Genomic DNA, 15,549 nt, shown 5'->3' with positions numbered 1-15,549 from the left:
TATTAGTTAATAGAAAAATATCTCGTAGTTTCTAATCAAGGGACATTTTTTGGACTCATTTCAGCCCAAAAAACAAAAGTTGTTTTCATTTTTATCCTCTTTTTAAAAAAAAAATATGAATCGATTAATAAATTATTTATGATTTTCCAAGATTTTAGTATTTGAACACATGATTTTTTTATATGGCATTATTTGCATCTTTAAACTTTTCAAATATAAAGATTTTATACGAAAACGAAATTTTCATTAATTATGTATACAGAGTTGTAGAACGAATTCCAAAACAGATGCAGAGTATCTGTAAGAGATAATAACTAAAATACACATTCGCAAGGTTTTATATAATTCATCATTTTTTTTTTTCAATAGTTGAAAAAATTAGTGAATAAACCATTGAAATATGTATGTTCAAGAATTTTGCATGATTCATTTTTTGAAAAAATCATTTCATGCTGTCAAATATGTGATTTTACGCGGCATTCTTTTAATAAAGATATTTTGCAAATAGCATCCTGATGTTTCAATACAGTATGACACGGATTTTCCTAAATTCGCCAAAAAATTTCGCTCAACATATTTTTGAAGTACGATCAACTATAATCTCCAAATATCGTTACTATAATTTCTTTGATTAATTCATTTTATTACAAATTTATTTCACGATTCTTACCATCACTAACAGAGCCCGCGCTAAGGATTTCAAATTATTAGCTAGTAAATTAGCTAAATATCAAAAGTATTTGCCAATTTTCGAAAGTCTTAGCCAAATGCAAATCTTCACAATTTATTAAAATTAATTTTTCTCCCATGGAAAACTGTTTTACGGTAGTTTGTTTCAGGCTTATATTATTTGGACCCAATTCTAATTGGTTATGCAGCGCATCGTCCGAAAATTATTGTAATCGAATAAAAAATACTGATTTGTTCACAGAAAATCATTTTGATGTAATTTTGAGGATCGAGTTAGAATATATTTTTTTTCAGTGGAAAAAAAAAATCATTCACCAAATCGCAATTTTATTCGCCAAATTTACGATTTTATCGCATTTGGTGAGGTGGCATGGTGGCAAATGCTTAGCACAGTTCATGACCATGAGTTGAGATAGTTGGTAGAAGAACCGAGCTCGCTTTATTCCTTCCGAAAAGACTCGCCACAGATACCAAGAAAAGGGCTGAAGTCAGGTGATAGAAAAAGTGCAATACTTGAATTATATAGATACAGAAATATATATTATTCTATGAAAAGAAGAATTTTTTATAAATATTATAGTTCTGCACGTTCTGAAATCACATTTATTCATTGGAATGAAGTAAGCAATGTGAACTTCGCTTTATTTTATAATGAATTGAAGATAAAAAAAAAGAAGATATTTTATCGTAATACGCACATCTGTAACAGTATACGATCACGAAATCCGAAGTTATCGGTTGTAAGTTTGTTAGAAGGAAAAAATTATTGACAAATTTTTCTTCTAATGTTGGGCCCGTTCTGTTTCCGAAAGATTTACCATTGTTGTGGGTCGTTTTTTTTCTTCAAGTTTTTCTGTCTTTTTCTTAAGGAAATTTTGCATCTTTTTTGCTGCTGAAAAGAAATAACGTCCTACTCTACCAATGATTCTCATATAACTAAAAGAAAAATTGATAAATGAAAGCCTGAAAATATGCTCCCCCCTAGAAGGCGTATTCAAGCGTTGCGATAGCGAATACAGTTATTACCCATGTATATTGTAATAACTGCATAAAACAACCGATTTAAAATTCAAGATTTTCTTTTGTTCCTAACAGGGCTTAAAATGTCAATTTGAAAATGTTGCCTTTCTTTTTTAAAAAAACATAAGTTCGTTTAAAAAAATTAATTTAATCTTTACGTTTTGAAAGTTTTATCACTGAAAGATAAAACAACTTGTAAAATTAAATATTTTGAAATAAAAAAAAAAAAGAAAAACTTTTTTTCTTTGCCTTCTCCGAAAAAAATAAAAAATTCTTGACGAATACCAGGGAAAAAAAAATTTTCAGTTTTAATATTTAAGAGATGCTTTGATGTTGCAGCAAATAGATTTGCAATACTTTAATCATTATTATTTATGCTCACCAAGAGACTGCTCAAGGTAGTACTAAATTTCCGGAAAAATAGCTTCGAGGAATAAAACAATTTTGCTCGACATTTTATCTAAATAAGAAATAAAATATTTTTGTACTATAAAGGTTTTCAGTGCCGAATAGAGAAAAAGTGTGTCAACTCTATGGTCCTGACTGCATACATATATCTGATACAATCGTCTCTTTTTAAACAGAGTTCGTAAGGTCCTTTAGAAATTGTAAGGGAAGCAGCAAAACTAAGACGAAAAATCCATTTTATTACGATCATATTCAGTACAACATTCAATAGTCAATTTTAAAGAGCCCTAATATCTGGTGACAAAATCACAAGTTTTGAAATTTTAAATTTAAAGATAACTTCATAACTACAATATAGATGTCACGGCTTTTCTTGATGCTTTAAGGGCTGCATGAACCTTGTTAAAATAGTAATATGCAGATGTTTGCTTCTAACAGCATTCTGTTCTGATCAACATAACGATCAATACCGACACGGTATATTTGATGGTAAAAATTACATTCTCTTAAAAAAATATAAAAACAGAAATAAAAATCGACAGGTTTCAAGTATTCAAAAATAAACTAACATTCTAAAGACTTGCCAGACGCGAATGAAGAAAGCAGAAATGATTTGAAACAGAAATTATGAAGTTGAGAACTAAAATTGAAAAATAAAGCTGGAAAAATAGCAGAACACTGTACTGTAAGAGTTTTCATTCCAAAATTATGGTAAAATAACCTCCAGCGATTTGTCCTACCGATGAGCCGTAAAGTTTCCGGAAAAGAATATTTTTTTCCCTATAAAGTTTTGAAACCACCTACAACCTAAACATGGTTATTAAACCATGAATGTAAAATTATACGGTTTTTTCAACCATTTACAACTAGAATGGTTTTAAATTCTTATAAAAAAAGGAAATTTAACTAGACATAGGAGCTAGGCTTTTCGTAAGGTAATGGACATTGGAGAACGAAGAACATAAATTTTGTAGTACAGAGCTTTGGAAACTTTTCATGTGTTGTAGCAAATTGAGGGAATTATGTATTGTCAACGCTGGGATTCGAACTCCAGTTCTGTCGGTCATGAGATTGACAGATTGGCTCTCTCGGCTACAACACGCACACAATTGCAAGGTACACAGTTTCAGGAGTTTATGAGCTTCTAATAGTTTGATTACAATCATATTTATGATTGCGTGATAGTTTTGTTTGAATATTGTAATATAACAGTTATATAAATTGTTATTTAACAATTTCTTCTGAGAAATTTCTAACAGTGTACCCGAGAGTGAAATTGAAATAGAAAATAAAAAAAATTAAAAGCTACGAAAATAGGAAAACTGCAGTGATCGAGAGAGGCAAATCGGAGGCAAAATGCGCTTCCTCGAGCTTAGGAACTAACGTCGTTAACAAAGGAATCAGCATTCATATGAATAATGATTCTCGGGTATCGGTATTAAGAATATGACAGAGGTAGTAAGAATTTTTGCATTATTGTTTATATCCTTTATATATATATTCATTCAGAGAAAATATGTTTTTGCTTCTGATTTAGCAACTTAATTAATAATTACCATATTTGAGGCCACTAACCAGAAACAATTAAGATTGACTTTTGTTGCTAGAAAATCCGAACATTAGATCCAATTTTTTCTCGCACTGTGCGCACATTAATTAAGTATGTAATCATCCAAGAACAACATTTAACCTCAAAAGCAAAGACTTTTTCAAAAAATGGATGGTGATTTCAAGATGATAATTTCAATAACGAAGTAAAGCATAAATAAAGCTTGGAAATCCTTTTAGAAAATTTCTAAATGCTTATTATTTTTCTTTATCTAAGCATGAAAGTAACTAATAGTATGAAGAGATTTGTAAAATATCAAATATCCATTCTATTATTTGATCCTGGTACATATTAAGGCGATATCGGGCAACTTCGATTTGGAAAAATTTTATTTCTTGTTTGTTGTATTATTGCGTACATAAAGCTTGGTAATTTTTTTAAATCTCTAGCACGTTAATTTTGCTCACGAAAGACAGTCAGAACGTTCGTTTACTTTCTCAAAAAATAAACAACAAATCGACAACAATCGTCAAGAGAACACACTGTTGGCTGGACAAATGGCCAGATCGGCGAAAGTTTTGCTAAAGGAAAGAGTACAGCGCCCTCTGCTCCAGAAATTACTCTCCGTTTTCGATTAAATCGATACTATGTTTTTTTGTTTAATCGATAACGAACATGCGGTTTGTTTCGTTCACTTTGTTTATATTTGAATGATTTGAACTTAGTAAATTGTTTAATTATGGGGATTAATCTTGTATTAATTGAATACGTTAAAAGTCCCTCAAGAATTTCTCAGATACCACTTTGAATTCAAAATATGTGACTCAGTCCATTGTAAAGTAGCACCGATAATGTGGAATTAGATTTTCAGATTTCATATTCATGTTTTTGTATTGATATAGAAGGAAAAGTTTCTTCTCTTGCACTAAATGTAAAGTTTCCAAAATAAGTTATTTAATATGATTAGAATCTTTAATTAATAATGTCGATCCTTATTACACCTCTGCCGTATATGCTAAACACATACATTTATTTATTTATTTTTAATTATTATATAAATTTAAAACCATACTTTATTTCAACTTGGTTTCATTATTATTATTATCATTATTAAGCAGGAACAAAAAGATTTCATCCTGAAAGGAAGAAAATTTTCATTATATTTTTATGGTTACGGGGTTATGATTACAAAAAAATCTCATTTTGGTCAATGTCTTATTTTTTTCTAAATCAAATCATTACTTTATGAACATGTTATTTTTTTCTAAATCAAGTCATTACTTTATGAACATGTTATATAAAATATTATAAAATCTCTGCTTATATTGCTGATAGGGAATTTTTAGATAAAACTAAATTTTTTTATTCAGAAAAATATACCCATTATGTTGAGTGTACACTGACAAAATTAAATTTGGAACTTTCGATGCATGTTTTAACTAATTAGCTTCCAAGTATCTGAAAAAGAAATTAATTAATAGAATATAGTGTTATCAATACTTTAATGAAATTAAAGTAGGTTTTAAACCTACTCTAATTACCTAACTACTACTTTATTAAACCTAATAAAACTTTAATGTTTTTATCATGAAAAAAAACTAATTATGGTTATTGCCTTATTTCTTTGAAATAATAAATAATTTTTTATGTAAGTCTCATAAAAATACTATGAAATCTCTCTTTGAGTTGTCACAGAATTGGTTAATGCAATTTCCAATTATCTTTCCTGAGATTTAGCTATTCTGTGTAAACAATGACAAAATTTAAATTTTTAATATATATATGTTTTAATTAATAAGGATCCGAATATTTAGAAAAATAATGAACCCTTTAAAATATATTAACATAAATATCTGAAAAAAGTAAATTTTTCTTGTTTTTTTTTGATAATAAATTAGACTTATTATGGTCGATGCCATATTTCTTTCAAAAATATAATTAACTGTTATTTGAAAGTTTTATAAAAATATTACACAATCTCAGTTTCATATTGGTGTTGAAGATTAAGAATGGTCTGTAAAACTGAGACCATTAAAATTTGACTCACATTACCATAAAATAATTATTGATGTGTTTTGGCGAGCAATTAATATAAAGAGATGGTATGCTGTTTAGGTTTTTTTAATTTTATTTAGTTCAATGCTTTGGTTTGAAATTTTGTAAAAAACTGGAATATTTTATCGGTAATTGTGACAGGGATTATAAATCTTTTTCATATACACTCCAACATTTGGGATTTGAGCAAAGTAATTTTTCCTTTGGTAGTGAATTAACTCAGAAATGTTTGAAACTTTTATCAGATCTTAAGCTCTTATGAAACTTTTTATCAGATCTTAAAAGCAAGAAGTATTGTCTATCTGATACTTATTTTATCAGTTTAAATCATTTGCATATAGTGGTGAACAATATTGCTTTTAATTAAAGTTTATTGAAATATTAATACAGTATACTCTCAATATCTCAAAGTTGAAGGAACACTAAAAAAATTTCAAGATAAGTACAGAACTAAATATGTTCAAAAAAGTAAAAATATATATTCTAAAATGTTACTCTAAAAATTAAAGTCATGAAAGAAGAATAATTATTATCAAATCTTTATGTAATTATAGCTGAATATAATTCTAAATACAGCAATTTTATTTTTAAGAAGTAAGACAATGACAATTATGCATAAAATCGAATAGAATTGGTTTGCAATGAACTTAGATTGTGATTCTTCCAAAAAAATTTTTTTCTATTTAAAAAAAGAAGAAAAATACATTACAAGGTTTTGAGAATATACCCTTTGAATTCAAATTAACATTAGGTGGATCTATAATGCCAAGGGGAAAAATATATTTTTTTGACATAATAAAGTTTTCAAGATTCAACGTTACTTTTGCTACCTTTAGGAAAAACATTATTTGAAATTATGAAACTTCCATAGTAGTTGGAAAGTGGTGCTTTTAGTTAATGGTCTTTCGTATTAAATTTTTTTGATTTCTATTCCTTCCTATTATTTATTGCATGAACTCTAACAGACATAAATATGCATTTTCATTAATAAACATCTAATCACTCTGAAAAATAATGAATTCTGAAAATATAATACTATCAGTACTTAAATAAAAAAGAAAAAAAAAAATTGTAACAAAAAAAACTAGACTTATAAACAAAGAAACACCCAAATATTCAGAAAAGTTAAATTGTAAAATGTATCTACATAAATCTCTCTCTAAAAAAAAAAATTACCAAAAGTTTGAAAGAATAAACTAGACTTATTATGGTCATTGCCAAATTTCTTTGAAAATTAAATAATTCCCTTGTGAAACTGTTACATATTTATAAAAAATCTTTATTCTTGTGTTGGTAATGGTAAACAGAATATTAAATTTAATGTAAGAATGTTAATTTACAGAATATTAAATTTAATGTAAGTTAAAAACTGTCATGAAATATTTTAGATGACTGATCTCATTCAGAATGTTCAAGATGTCTATAAGAAGTGGGAATCGAGAGGGGCTTCAAACTTTAACTCTAGGGGCAGTAGAGCACAAAGATCAGCTGAGCGCTGCAGGAGTGGAATACTATATTCAGACTCATCTTATAACCGGCCAAGGGATGGAAGATTCAGACAACGTACTAGAGCACCATTCCTGAAACTTGTAAGTAAAGTATATGAATTGTCAGTAATAGCTGTGATATTTCATTGTAATGGCACAAGGGTAATTCTGCCATTTATAATTGAATTATTATTATTTTTTTAAAATTATAAACTCACAGTTGCAGACAAAACATAATGTGTTATGATTGTAATACCTAGTTTTAAATTTTTAAAAATTTTTTTAAACTGCTGCTTGAATTTTTTTTTGCCGAGTTATATGCTTCTAAAGTCTGCAGCATTACTTGCTTCTAGAGTGTGCACCATTAACTCATGCCTGCAGACATAGCATAATGTGTTATGAATGTAATACCTAGTTTTTAATTTTTTAACTAATTAATGTTACTGAAAATTGGAGAAAAATATAAGTCTAAATAACAGAAAGACTTTACATAAATTATTAGAGCTGCTTGAATTTTTTAAACTGAGTTATATGCTTCTATAGTCTGTACCATAAACTCACAGTTGCAGATATAACATAATGTGTTATGAATCAGGGTGCGTAGCGTTTGTAAAAAGTACTTAAAGGTGCTTTTCGTGAGATTTCGTTTTTAAAAGCTTTTAAAGGTGCTTTTTTCATCTGGCGTTTTTTAAAAGTGCTTTTTTTCACGAAAATTTTTTTTTTCCTTCAGTGATATCTGGCGGATCCCCTGCATTTCACGAAAAATGGGGAGTTTGCTATGTAATCATTCACACGGACTTCNTGTCTTAACTATAATTATTAAAGCTGCTTGAAATTTTTAAACTGCTTCTCAAGTCTGTAAAAGTCAATGTTAAACGGCGCAGCTGCCCGAAATTTTTATAATATTTTTTTCACTCTTGAAGGCTTAATCAAATTTAGGTATTTTAATAAAAAAGGGTAAAAAAATAATCTGTATAAGGTATAAAACTTTTTGGCCAAGTTCGCATATTATATATATATTTGACCTGATTTACAGCCAAATAACAATAATTTAAATATTGCTTACAAAAATTTTGTTAAAAAAAAAAAAAAAAAAAAAAAAAAAAAAAAAAAAAAAAAAAAAAAAAAAAAAAAAAAAAAAAAAAAAANAAAAAAAAAAAAAAAAAAAAAAAAAAAAAAAAAAAAAAAAAAAAAAAAACTTTTTTAGAAATTATTTAATAAACTTTGCAGTGACATATTTATTTAGAATTTGTTATATATNTGAGTTCTTGAAAATTTTTGTAAAGTGCTTGAAAAGTTTTTAAAAAGTGCTTATTTTTGATTCAAAGATTTGGCTACGCACCCTGTGAATTTAATACTCAGTTTTTAATTTTTAAAAATTTAAACTAAGTAAATGTACTTAAAATTGGAATCAGTCTAAATAATAGAAAAACTTATCTTAACATAAATTATTAAAGCTGCTTGAATTTTTTAAACTGCTTCTGAAGTCTGTAAATATCAATGTTAAACGGCGCAGCTGCCCGAAATTTTTATAATAGTTTTTTCACTCTTGAAGGCTTAATCAAATATAGGTACTATTTTAATAGAAAAGGGTAAAAAAATAATATATATATATAAGGTATAAAACTTTTTGGCCAAGTTCGCATACTATATATATATTTGACCTGATTTATAGCCAAATAACAATAAGTTGAAAATTGCTTACAAAAATTTTGTAAAAAAAAAAAAAACTTTTTTAAAATTTTTTTAATGAACTTTGCACTGGCATATTTATTTAGAATTCATTATTTTTTTTACAAAATTACCCTAAACTCACTGGTTAATTTTTTTTTTATAATTTAATTTTTATATTTAAATAATTTACAAAAAGAAAGAAAGAAAAGAAAAATTCTGTTTACAATCTGAAGTTGAAATTGAATTTATAGGGATCACCCTGAGATCTTAAAAAATTATAGCTCCAAGTTGTTCCAAAACATCCTACTCATCATTACGATTAATTTATTGTTCTTTTTTGATGATAGATGTCACCACTAGTATCATCTATTTTCTCCCTTCTTCTCAGTAATCTATTTATAACTTCCTAAAACTTTTTCTCCTTTACAGCCTAAGTATGCTGGTCTTGCTCAGTTTAAGATGGCTCCCTGTGTTGCAGCTGAGAACAAACAGCGGCCTTTCATGGGAACTTGCTGTTCAAAGTGTCTTCCATTGAGCAGGGTAATAATATTCTTTTTTCATTTGTTGTTTATGCTATTCCTTCTTTCTAGATTTAAGAATTTTATTGCCTATGTCTGATAATATTTACTTTACTGTATTTTCTTTTCTTGGCTTAATCCTGAATTATTTTTGCTCTTCTGCATTTTTGAAAATTTTCTTAAATTAAGAAAATTTTTGAAAAAGAAAAAAAAAAAATCAGTTTTTTCCTTTTTTTAAGTTATGAAATTTTCTGGAAAGATTATATGTATTGGAAAGCCTGTTTCCGTAGAGATTGCATTAATATATAGAGCTTAAATTTTTCTCCTGGAGAATTATAAAATGCACTTACCTGACTTTACAAATATGTATAAAAAAATTTTTTAAATTTTTTTTCAGGCTTCTGTAACAGATGCAAGAGTTTTTTCTCTCAGTGTGTGCAACATTCTCCACATTCCTCATTTCCAAAGGTAAATGTTATATATATATTACTAATTGTTATATACATTATAGTTATCTTTGAAAGAAATTATTGATAATTCTTTATTTATTGCTTTATGCTTAAACTTTATTTTGTTATCTTACCTTTATTATTTTTGTTTCAATGTACCGAATGAACTTTTAGAAGTTATTTTGTAATATTAAATGTCTAATTATTGTAATTTAATTTTGACTTTTAAATTATGAAATTTTTAAAAGTCCGAAAGAAGCTTGTCTAATGAAATAGTATAATATTATATATACAAAATAATTTATCTTGAAAACAGACAATTTACAATATTTTTCATATTGAAAGCTAATCCTTCACAAAAATTTTCTTTTGAAAAAATGCAGCTATTGACTCCATTAATCCATCTTCTGCGTGTAGTTGGAGAGAAAAAAATACTTTTCTATTAACTTACGTATTATTTTATACTGAAACTTTTATTTCAGTGGAATCATAATTACCAAAATGAAGTGACAAATATGACTGACCAATATAAATACATAATGTTAACTACATTGATCATAAAAATATGCTAATTTTTTGCATCAATGGATCTTTTTACCAAAAGTTCAAACAGTTCCTTCCCTGATTAGTCATTTTGATTTATTTTTATAAAATATATGATTAATTTTACTTAATTTACCTGTGCAAGTACTTTTTTAGTACACTTCTAGTGCTAAAAAAATAGTTATTACTCAACTCATCTCAATAGTTTTATAATCCTGTTAGGTGAGAATTATGCCATTCATCTACTAATTTATTGCATTTCTTTTAGCACACTTTTAGTGCTGAAAATTACTCAAAAGTTTGTTAACTGGTAAGATACAAATTGTGTTCATGATTCAGATTGATTTTAATTCATTACTTAGCACATTTTCAGTGTTGGATATTACTTGTGACTCAACTCAATAGTTTTTTTCTCCTTTAAAATATTATGTTATTAATTCAACTTAATTTGCTTAATCTAGTGCATTTCTTTCAGTGCATTCTTCATGCTAAAAATTACTTATGACTCAACTCAATAGTTTGTTTTTAATCTTTAAGCTACAAATTATGTTATTAATTCACCTTTTACTAATATAGGGTTCTAGTTTTAGAGCATTTCTAGTGTGAAGTATTATGACTCAATTCATTTATTTTTTAACCTTGTAAGATATAATTTAAACTATTAATTCAACCCAATTTGCATGTTCTTGTATTTTTTTCTTTCTGTTAGAGAAAGTTATTGTCTAGGCAAACTAATAATTTTCATTATATTATTTCAGCTTAGATTTCAGCGTTGTGCTAAATATATTGAAGAGAAATAAAAAGTCTTCTTATCCTGATATTAGTGCAAATGTTTTGAAGTGTGAAAGGTAATTTATTAGCTGTGATTTATTGTTATCTAACTAAACCTTTTAAAATCACTTTTATTAAAATATTTAAAAAAAATTTAAAACAACTATTTAAAAATTGACATTAATTTTATTCACAATGATACATTATTATGCAGTCAAACAAGTGATTCTCAAACTCTGAATATTTGTAAAGTAAGCTTATTCCTCCTATTACTTAAAAACTGTACTAAGTTTGATACAAAACCGAATGAAATCTAAGTCATTCTAAAAACAAACAAGTCATTTTTGTGCAAATAAATGACAAAAATACATTTAACTTACACAACTAGAGTCTGATGCTATTAAAGCATTTATCTATAGATTGGAAATAGAAGAATTAAATTGTAGGCAATAAATAGAAATTTTCACTGACATTACTGTTAGTAGTAGAATATATATTAAAAATTATTTAATTCTATAGATGTTATTTTACTATTTTTGTACATTTTAAAAATGTTAATTGATTTTAGGCTACTATTTGTATTGCTTTCTTTTTCTATATGCTTATTATTCATGAATATATTTTTTTCAACTATTGTGAAGGAAATATATAACTTTATTTTGTAAATGTATATGCCGTAAACTAATTGAAAATTCAACTTTTTGTAAATTTCACTTACTTTTGCAAATAACCAGTCTAATTGAAGAAAATTCATGTGTTTTCTAATCTGTCTGATATTTTTGAGGCTTATTACAATCAGCCTGTATGTTTTTAGGCTATTTGAAAATGTTTAAAAGAATAACTCAGATTTAAATTGCTTAGGCATATTGCAATAAGCTGTTAATTAAAGTTTAGTTAAAGTCTTATAGACATTATTTGAAAAAAGTTTTAAAGATATTATTTGAGTTTTTAAAATGTATGTATATAACTGTTACATATTTTCAATCCAGTGAATCGTGGAATATCAGTTTATATTGAGCAAATGTTTAAAATTAAATATCAGCAAAAAATGCAGTTAAATATTTTTTATTCATATGCAGTAGTTGAAGTTTAAAGTGTCTTAACTATTTTTAGAATCATAGACTTAGGCAAAATATTTTAACAATGTTTTAACAGTAAATTCCACATGTTTTGCCCAAATCCAATTAAGGGCGTCCAAAACTTAACACGCATTTTAAAGATTTGATCTTGTTAATGTGATTGACTTTGTTAAGCTGATAATCTGTTTTTTTTTAAGGTAAACAATTAAAATTTTTAATTTTTAGTGTTCTTACTGCAATTGAAGATTCTGTTGAACTTACCTCTGGTACGTAGTAATTTTTTCTGAATCTGTTTAAATATCCATCTTTTATGTACATATTCTCGAATATTAGGAAGTATATTTTCTCATAATTGAATTCATCCATCAGAGGGATATAGAGACAGGGGGAGTTAAATAAAGACAATTAAATATTGCTGTAACTGATTTTATTTAATTTTCACAAAAAAATTCCAATCAGCAGTAGATATAAAATATACGGTCGATGCCTTATCAAAATTGGGGTTTATAGTGATTATGATTGCAGAGAAAAATAAACTAAAAACATTTAAATATGCTTTTAATTGTTATTAATTACTTTTATTTTCTTAAGCAAATAAGCCCTAATTACCAGTACCTTTTAATGCATGTGAAATATAAGGTTTATACCCAATCAAAATCGGAGTAAGAGCAACTAAATATTCTGTTCTTTTTTTGGGCATTGTTCTTTTTTAATATTCATAAATTCTAATCAACAGTATGTTTAGAAATATGAAAAAAAGTTTAATGCCCTGTCATAATGGGTAAGGGCTATTACTGTAGCATTTCAATAGATTTTCCGTATACTTTTTTTTTAATACATTTCTTTGTTTTTGCATAAGTTACATTAAGATTACTTTGTTTTTAATGAATTACTTTAACTTAAAATGAGTGACTAACATATATCTAATATTAAACTACATATCCAAAAATAATAATAATAATTGAATTTTATTACTTTAAATTTTTTAAATTCGTTCATAGAAGCTGTATTAGGTATCTTTCATTATCTTTAATAGAGCAAAGCCTTTTTTATAAAAAAAGGTTTAGTTTAAAATGTGTGACAAACTTATATCTCATATTAAACTACATATCCAAAAATAATATTAATAAAAATTTATTTCTTTAAATTTTTAAAAGATTTTAAAGAAGCTGTAAAATGTATCCTTTTATCTTCAAGTATCTTTAGTAGAAAGTGTCTTTAATAAAGACTATCCTTTTATAAAAAAAGGCTTTTTTTTAAAATGGGTGTTGTTCAACGGTTAAACATCCAAGGATCTAAAGTACAACTCAATCTTGTACTTTAGACCAATTTTCCGTATCTTTATAAAAAAAAACTTTTTGTTGAAACAGAAAAGGTTTTTTTCAATTCCAGTTTATTTAGTTTTTCACGCCGTCAGCTTTCATTTCCAAAAAGTTATATTAATAGACAAGCATGTAATGTATTTCTCACAAACGTCCTAATTTGTCTGAATTGTTAATTCTTCATTAAGAAATAAAAAGTTAAAATTGTTCAAAGGTTCAACAAACCTTTATATTTATTGTTATAAAATTAATTTTCAATTGCGATTAGGTGTTCATTCTTTCACGAATTTTTATTTCTTTTTCAGAATATGAAGAAAAAAGTTGGATGGCGAAAATTAAATGTGAACATTATAACAGAGTCAAGATCTTTTTAGATTCTATAAAATCTTCCATTTCCTCAATTGGTCTGTAGTGAGTATTTCATTTAAAATAGAAGCATTATTTCTCTAAATAACATTAAATTAAAATTGTTTTAATATTTTGACGTATTCTCATTGGTTAGATGTGATCATTCAAAAACAAAAACCCGAATATCTTTGGTTGTCATCAGTATAAATCTGATAAAAGTTTTAATGATAGTTACCCATAAAATATATATTTCACTCTGTTTAATGGTCCTTACCCCTAATTTTTATTTATCATTTCATCTTAATATTTTTTTCTAGTATTATTATCTTTTTTATTTTGGTGATGAATATGATGATAATTGCATGATATGAAGTAATTGCATGGTATTGTAAAGAAATTCAGATGAAAAATGTTTATGAATTAAGAAAGTATATAGAAAAGCTTATCATTATTCTGAGTCAGTGATTATCACTCAATCATTCAATTAGGTAAATCTATCTCTAATAGGTGCTTGAAAAATGCTTGGTATTTTAAAATGAACTTTACAGCTGAAAGCAAAAATATTAAAAGTTAAAAATTTTTTAATTAGCTTTTAAACATAATTGAATCGTTAGCTTCGCTAATTAAGCAAATATGTTTATATTTTAAAACCCTTTTGTAAATTAAAACTTTTAGCTCATGTTTAGTTAAAATTACAAATGTAAAATCAGCAAAAATAAAATATAAATGCAGTAATCAATTTAACTTTTTGTGTTTTTGAAAATATGAATTTGCAACATTATTTTCCCAAGTGTAGAGATTCCCATTTATGAAATCAACTGCTCTATAAAAATCAAACAATCTCAGAATGAATTCGATTTTAATGTAAGATGAACGCTGTATCTATGTTTGACAATTATCAGTTTTATATTCATCAAATGAAGTATTTTCTGCTCTTATCTTTACACATATGTCTTACATGCCTCTTTTAGTAATGGATGCAGGGATGCCAACTGCTCCAGTTTCTGCGAATGTTTTCATAAATTGGTAGCGAATTAAATAGTAAAACTTGAAAAGTAAAGATAATTACGCCCACTTCTTAAAATAGTCACCACGAGATCACTGCAATAAAGTAGCATTTCGTATGATACTTTGAATATTCGATATGTAGTGGTTGAAATATTACTTACAATTTAAAATGCAAAACTAAAAATTACTTACATTTCGTCACCACTAGAAAAATATTATTTTCAAAGCGGAGCAAGTTGGCATCTCTGTGGATGATTCAAGCAACTTTTTTCCCAAACAAGAGAATCTCTTTTTTTTAATCAACGCTATAAGAAATTATTCATAAAACTATTAAAAGAATTTAATCTTGAAAAATTTTTAAATTTTTCAAAAATTAGGAGATAATTTTTTTTTTGGTGATTAAAAATCTTTCATGAAATTAAATGTCGCAGAGAAATGAGTTTGACTGAAAGAAATGTTCTATTGTAAAAGCATTGCAAAGATGCAGAAAAATCCATTTTTTTTCCTTCAAAATATTGAAAAATTCTTTTTATTGAAGTTCATTATATGAAGGTTAAACTGGGTTTTAATGCACATTTATTGCATATTAGAAATTTATGGTCTTCATAAAATAGGGCATATGGTCTAC

At 26.4% G+C, this 15,549-nt stretch overlaps 2 protein-coding genes across 6 annotated transcripts in view; both read left to right on the top strand.

The window, feature by feature from the left end:
* The window catches only part of LOC107439260 (coiled-coil domain-containing protein 92), an 879,443-nt gene that overhangs the window by 106,463 nt on the left and 757,431 nt on the right, over nt 1–15,549 (top strand). The window lies entirely within an intron of this gene.
* Nucleotides 4,357–15,549, top strand: part of LOC107447870 (glycerol-3-phosphate acyltransferase 1, mitochondrial) — a gene marked incomplete in the record, with an annotated part of 37,778 nt that continues 26,585 nt past the window's right edge. The window contains 7 exon segments of the mRNA XM_071181943.1: nt 4,357–4,598; nt 7,111–7,311; nt 9,313–9,423; nt 9,799–9,869; nt 11,152–11,241; nt 12,469–12,511; nt 13,870–13,969. Of these exon segments, the coding sequence (XP_071038044.1) occupies nt 7,111–7,311; nt 9,313–9,423; nt 9,799–9,869; nt 11,152–11,241; nt 12,469–12,511; nt 13,870–13,969 (616 nt within the window).

The sequence above is a fragment of the Parasteatoda tepidariorum genome, chromosome 6 (genome assembly GCF_043381705.1).
Source record: "Parasteatoda tepidariorum isolate YZ-2023 chromosome 6, CAS_Ptep_4.0, whole genome shotgun sequence".
NCBI lineage: Eukaryota > Metazoa > Arthropoda > Arachnida > Araneae > Theridiidae > Parasteatoda > Parasteatoda tepidariorum.
The sequence above is the reverse complement of the archived record's forward strand: the minus strand, read 5'-3'. Positions and strand labels throughout refer to the sequence as shown.